Here is a 6,564-nt window from a genome sequence, read left to right on the forward strand (position 1 = left end):
TTATTTTTACTCGTTTGCTGCATAATCAGCAGAAAGTAAGTCAACAATGTGAATATAATTGTTCAGACCACCTCCGAAACCAAAGCACAGTTGAACAGGTTATATACATTACGTTAGGGCCACTGCTGCATGTCTTTTATTGGCATAATTCAATTATTGTGGAGAGACCGCTATATTCGTGAGAAAACATTGCTATCTTAAAACATTTCTTGAAATGAGACAAATTTCTTCTTGTTCTAAATCTTTATTGAAGTTCAAAACAAAAGAAGGTACACATTGTACAACAGCTGAAAATCTGAAGAATTTAAACGAACTAGCCCTCTTTGGTTTGTTTTGGAGCAATATGGGGGGATGGTGAACTCTGGATGACCTAAAAAATAATTTTTAATATCTCAGAAACCAAAGCTGCACAAATGGAGCACTAACCATTCAGACTTTTTGCTGGATTTTTTGACGTGGGTGGGGTGTCAGCTTCACACAGCTAGCGTGAGCAGAGAGAGCCAAACGCGTGCACAGAGAATGCCGAGCGCGCGGAGAGAGAGCCAAGTGCGAGCAGTTTGTCAGAGTTAAGCGTTCTGTACTCTCAAATCAATCAATCAATCAAATTTTATTTGTATAGCACATTTCAGCAGCAAGGCATTTCAAGGTGCTTTACATAATTAAAAAACAAAATAAAAACAGCATGTGACAATGAATAAACAGTAAGAAAGAGACAAACATCAAAAACCCACACTCTAACCCTAATTTAGCCATAAGCAACTCTAAACAGGTGAGTTTTAAGTTGAGATTTAAAGGCAAATCAGAGTCACTGCGCACTCAACCTGGTGGCACAATAATCACACCATAAGCTTCTTGGTATGGAGTACCTGTACAGTCAGTCAGGTCAATCCCTGACTGTCAAAGATGACCCAGAGGAAGAGGATCGGCTGGTGGAGTAGATTGACGATGAGGAGGTGCTCGATGAAGGCTTTGTGGAGGAAGAACCTGAGGACCTGACCGTGCCCATCCTCTATGAACCATTCAAAACCTTACATCCTTCTTCCAGCACCATTCTCACCACAGCCATCCACGTCCAGCCAAAGAATACCTCTATATCAACGCCCTGCAGCCCTGGCACCACAGCACCACAAAATAGAAACAAGTACTTAACTAGGAGGAGGTGGGTTGCATGCTTCTTCTCCTCCAGTACTCCCACGTAGCGTCCTATCACGCACGCCACTCTGCACGGCACGCTCCTCTCCACCTCACTGGATCACTGCCGCTGGTTTAACCGCGTCGATGAGCCTCCTGCTGCCGACCAGGTCACCGCGTTTCTCTCCATCCCCCAGGCCATTCTGCTCTCACTCCTACATGTCTCACCTGGATCCCCGCAGCTGGTTTGGCCGCACCAATGAGCCTCCTGCTGCCGACCCCCCCGCCCCGTGCTGCAGCCTGTTAAAAAAAACAAAGACTCCTCCCAGACCACACCTGTACACACACACACCGGTACCTAATCATCTTCCACAGTGAACAAAAGATGTAAACATGCATCAGTGACCTTGCGCTTGTGAGGCAAACAAACAACTCATGCATGTAAAATACATATGAATTGTCTAAGGGGCACTTCTAAAGTCACTGAGAAGAAATTGGTGTTGGATCAGCAAATTAATTCAGAAGATGTCATGTGTGATGATTCTTAAGGTGAACAAGGTGTAGATAATGACACATGGCCATAAATGGCTCTGTGAAGTTGTCGGTAACTGTAGAACAATGGCAGCTTTGACACTGCTGGAGGACATCACTGATGGAAAAATTGTGTTTTTCAGAGATCATACCAACCTGATGGCACACAATAATGCCTGTGTCATTATCCGATTAAGACTCCCAGGGCCATTCTTTTGGAACTCTGTACTGAACTGGCCCCAGAGTTAAGGAGGGAATGTAGGAGGAGCCAAGTATTCATGGTATCAGGTCCTCACCAAACAGGGGTTCCTTGTAACTGGAGCCTTTTAAGAGGGAGCTGTCTGACAGGTCGTGAGGGACTCTATTTCAGTCATCCCTGAGTCATGCCATGCCATCTGTAATGATTCGACTTCATCTGTATGATGCCCCCTACACTGTGGCTGAAACACTGTTGATTCGCAGCTTTTCGTTTCTTAACATCAACTATATAATAAATAACCCCATAAGTTTTACCAAGCCCTTGAGTCCCTCTCTGTTTACATTCATTTTGTTAATAAACACTTGCATAAAGTTGGAAATGAAGATGGGCAGCTGTCCTTCACTTTACTCCCACCTTTATGTTGGACCATTTCAACTTTTTCCTACCTCTGCCGGTGCGTGCTGCTCTGACAACCTCAGCTTCACTCACAGAATAGTGCAAATGCCAGAGGACAGTGTGCTTAATGCATTTTTACACCCCACTACCTCATTTAGGAGTGTCTCTGACTCACATTCCATGAAATTTCTGATCGCGCAGAGAGGAGAATCACATATGCAGGACATATTTACATCTATTTGCATATTTAAATAGAGGCGTGTCAGGAGAGGTGTCTCGTGTATGCTCAGTTCTATATAAATCGGGTTATATAAAGGAAAGGTGTGCACGGTTTGATAAATCTGAAAATTTTGTGAGCACTCACTTTTCAAATTTTGTCCGTACACCAACTGTCAGTATGAAAGCTGCGCATTCCTTCACATATAAAGCCACAGATGATGGTTACTGTGTCAAAGGAAGTGAACTGCAGGGACATTGGTCTCAGTAATAACAGACACAAACAGAATGAAAATGGCCTGATTAACATACTTGCAGAGATACACAAAAAGTCCTTTTATTGATTTTTTTCTTTCCACTTTTTTAATGATGGCATTTGATCAACCAAAAAAAAAAAACAGCTTTAAACGACTGAACCCCCCCAAAACGCAACTGTTAAAATGGAAATCAGTTCTGGATGTCTCTGTTCTGCTGCATCCCGTCATCATTTTCTGTTTGGTTTGAACTCAGTAAATCTTGTCACAAAGGTGTGTCAATGTTGTCCAATGCAGAGTTCTGGGTTTCAGTTCAGCTGTTAATGTCCTCATGAAGGTCTGCTTGTGGTGCTGGTCCTGGTTCTAGAGAGGACGTTCTGGGTCAGATGCGTGTTAGTTGGTGCCAGAGGCTGGACGGCAGAATGCTCTCCACTTTCTCCATGATGAAGTTCAGAGGAGCAAAGAGAGTGCTGAGGAACTGCAGGAACAAAGACAGAAAACTGATCACGCACACTGATTGATAAGTTGGTAAAGCCAAAAGTTTTCATAAGCTGTGACAAACGTTTTTGGTAAAATTCATGTTTGACAAGTTTCCATTTTTGTTTATGTTAACAACCTTTCTGTTGCAGCCATGGTGTAATTTCTGGCAAGAATCTCATAATATTTCGGCCAGAATAACCATGTAATGTGACAACAATGTAAAGGTTTAACAGGATTATTATAAGCCTGGCAGGTTGCCAGGCTTTGCTGACTCTGCCGCCAGGCTAAGCTCCGCTTGTTTATTATAATTACGTAATTTTTTATCCATGTTTTTTTCCACCGGCATGCCCACCACGAGGTCACTGCGCGTTGATCGCTACGTGAGGGTGCAGGCGCCAACAGTGACGCAATTGCGCTGTCCCCACCCTTGCACGAAGGTCCCGCGTGTTGTCACGTTGCATGGTCATGCACCTCCCAATTTTGCTAACTTCGTGCTGAGCTCCTTTCAACATGGAAAATTTTGGTGCTCCAGTGGAGCTGGTTGGCCTGATCAGCATTTATATGATCCTTCTGTGAGAGATCACAACGTTAATCAAATGGTTCAGAACTCACTGAATGAGATTACTGCTGCAGCCCATAAAAAGGGTTTTTTATAGACCACAATGGTTAGTTGAGCTGAAATTCAGCGGATGGCTTTACAAGACCAAATACGTTTAAGCATGTTTTGTACTGAGTGAAAATATTAATATGACACGTGCTAATTTATCCTTGTTTAACAGTAAAACGTTGCTATTAAATTCAGCATTAGATATGCTTTGTTTTGTTGTTACATGCAGCCGGTGCCACTAAAAGCACAGTACAGTACAGCATCTGTCTATTTTTCAGAGTTCTCAGACTCTGTTGTTATTCATTGGCCTTGGCGTGAGACTTGTTGTTGCCTTTTTGCACTTTTTTATTTATGTTAATTTAATTTATTTGTAAATGTGACTTAAATTAGGATTTAAATTAGATGCAAACAATTTTTGTTTAAAAAGTATTTCAAAAGTGCCTTTTTGTAAAACTGTAGTTGTGTAAATATTTGACACAAATATCTTACAATACCACATAATAAATAGCCATATTTTCAACTTTCCTGTCAACTTTAATCTTTTTTTTTTTACTAAATCACGATCGGCCGACGAACTGCCACCTACCACCAGGCTTAGCCTCTTTTCTGGGGAAAACCCTAGTTAAAACCTTAATGTCTGCATGAACTACTATGATATCTTGAAAATTGCAGTTGTTATAAAGGGGCAAAACTTACACTGGACTGGGGCGTGCTGAGTTTGTAATGACTTGTCTGAGTGGACCCAGTTCCAAAGTCATTTTAAAGGAACTTCAATCTTTAGAATTTTGTAACATGCAAACTCTGTTATTTAAAGCTTTATGCAGTAGTTAGAGCTGCCTAAGAATAAGAATAGGTTTGTCTTCAGTCTTGGTTTGATAAACTTTTAGGTTGAGATGTCTGGAACTCTGATTCTTCAAACCATAAGTGTACTGACTGTGGCAGGTAAAACACTGACTAACCATGATTAAAAAAAAAAAAACTTCAAACAAATAAACTAATACAAAAGATGTGCCATGATTTTGAAGAAAATATGCCATTAGATTTAAAACTACACTTTTAAAAAGTGCTAATCAAAACAAGTCCCACAAGATATACAAGATTTAAATTTGACCTGCATGATAAAGAGTCAAAAAATAAAAATAAAGTCAACTGAATTACAAACAAGTTTTTAGATCTGAAATCCAGTTTTTTAGGTTACAAACTATGAATCCAGTGTGTTTGTGTGTGTCTAGCCCTCTTCTTAGATTTAGCCACTAATACTGTCACATCAGCAATCGGAGATGAGCTCGCCTACATTCCAGGTCTGCAGAGAGAAGCAGGAGAAACTACGCCCCCTAGTGTGCACTACAGTACTATAAAACAGCTGAGGGTTACTGGTGTGTGTGACAGACACACCATCATGTGAACAGAGACTATTTAAAGTCCAATCAGGTGTAAGCTTTTCACAGTGTGTGCAGTTAGACATTTTTAGCTAAAAGTGGTCAGTGGTTAGAAAGGAAAAAGTGCGATGGAAAAAGCTATTAAATCCACCAGACTTCATCAAAAAGAAGATTCTAACTTGGCAGATTCGGTGCTGTCTAATAATTCTAAAAATATAAAATTAAAAAGTGGTACATGAATATGTATTCACCCCCTTTGCTTGAAGTTCCAACCAATAACCTTGCAAGTCACATAATTAGTTCAACAAGATCCAAGATCTAATAAAATCTAAGAGTCAGATGATCTCAGTCTACATCCACCTGTTTTGATGGCTCCCAGAATCAACAGCAGTCCAATACTGCCAAGTAGTAAGAGCTACCACCAAGCAAGAGACAGCATGAAGACCAAGGAACTCTCTACACAGAGCTTTTTTTGAAACTCAAAGACATGAGAAGCTGAACTCAAGCTGTTCTTTCCACCCCCAAACAACAGTGTTTATGCATTTAAGTGTGTTTTTATATGTGTATGTGTACTCACAGCTTTAGCGAACACTCCCATGAGTTCAGGGAACTGGTGTGTGAGCAGGGCCAGCATGGCGGTGAAGGAACAGAGACCTGCGGTGAAGAGGATGAAGAAGGGCAGCTCTTTCTTGGGGTAGACTGACACCTCATGAAACACTGCTTCCACATGAGACAGACACAAAGAGCACAATGTTAGCTTAGAGCACCACAACTTCATCACCCACTCTCTCTCCATTCAACTGTTTAACTGACATATTTCTCATGTCACTTGAATCTACTATAGTAACCACTCAGTTCTCAGTTTTTAATCTAAACTCAGACTTCCAAACTGAAGGCAGGGACACTTTTTTTTTTAACTAACATGGCTTTATGTTTTGATGACAAATAATAAACATGAAAATCAGAAAGTATCAGTGGCTCCCAAACCTGTCAGGGTTAGGTGGTAATACAGTAAGGTATACTAGGGTATAAAAAATAGTAATAATAGTGCTTTGAATATATCTTTAAAAGGTCTGCTGCAAATTTAATTCCAGCTGTATGCGAATAGGTGCAAATTTAAGTTTGCATTTGAATTCTTCACTCACTTCTTACATGTTGCACTATAGAGAGAGTCCATCGTTTCATTAGGGTTCCAAGCCCGCGGAAGCAAGCGGGCGGCCAATGCAAGGCATGGCCGCTCGCCTGCTCCCAGCAGAGCAGGGAACCCTATTGTTTTTGTAAGGATTTTTCATAATTTGTTATTATTATTATTAGGCCCGAGCAGCGACAGTGCTGCGAAGGCCTATTGTATTTCGTGGAATTCTTATTCTT

The 6,564-nt window shown here is 41.0% G+C and overlaps 1 protein-coding gene across 8 annotated transcripts in view; it reads right to left on the reverse strand.

Moving 5' to 3' along the window:
- Positions 1-2,794: 2,794 nt before the first annotated feature.
- Positions 2,795-6,564, reverse strand: part of LOC108251676 (suppressor of tumorigenicity 7 protein homolog) — a 113,631-nt gene continuing 109,861 nt past the window's right edge. For 6 of the 8 annotated variants that reach the window (XM_037978395.1, XM_037978398.1, XM_037978396.1 and 3 more), the window contains 2 exons: positions 5,771-5,913; positions 2,795-3,205 (listed from right to left, as the gene is read on the reverse strand). In XM_037978395.1, coding sequence (XP_037834323.1) covers positions 3,110-3,205; positions 5,771-5,913 — 239 coding nt within the window. In that variant the 3' untranslated portion in view covers positions 2,795-3,109. The remainder of the gene's footprint in view (positions 3,206-5,770; positions 5,914-6,564) is intronic. The other 2 variants (XM_037978397.1, XM_037978401.1) reach the window with 1 other exon arrangement.

This window comes from Kryptolebias marmoratus, linkage group LG11 (genome assembly GCF_001649575.2).
Source record: "Kryptolebias marmoratus isolate JLee-2015 linkage group LG11, ASM164957v2, whole genome shotgun sequence".
Lineage (NCBI taxonomy): Eukaryota > Metazoa > Chordata > Actinopteri > Cyprinodontiformes > Rivulidae > Kryptolebias > Kryptolebias marmoratus.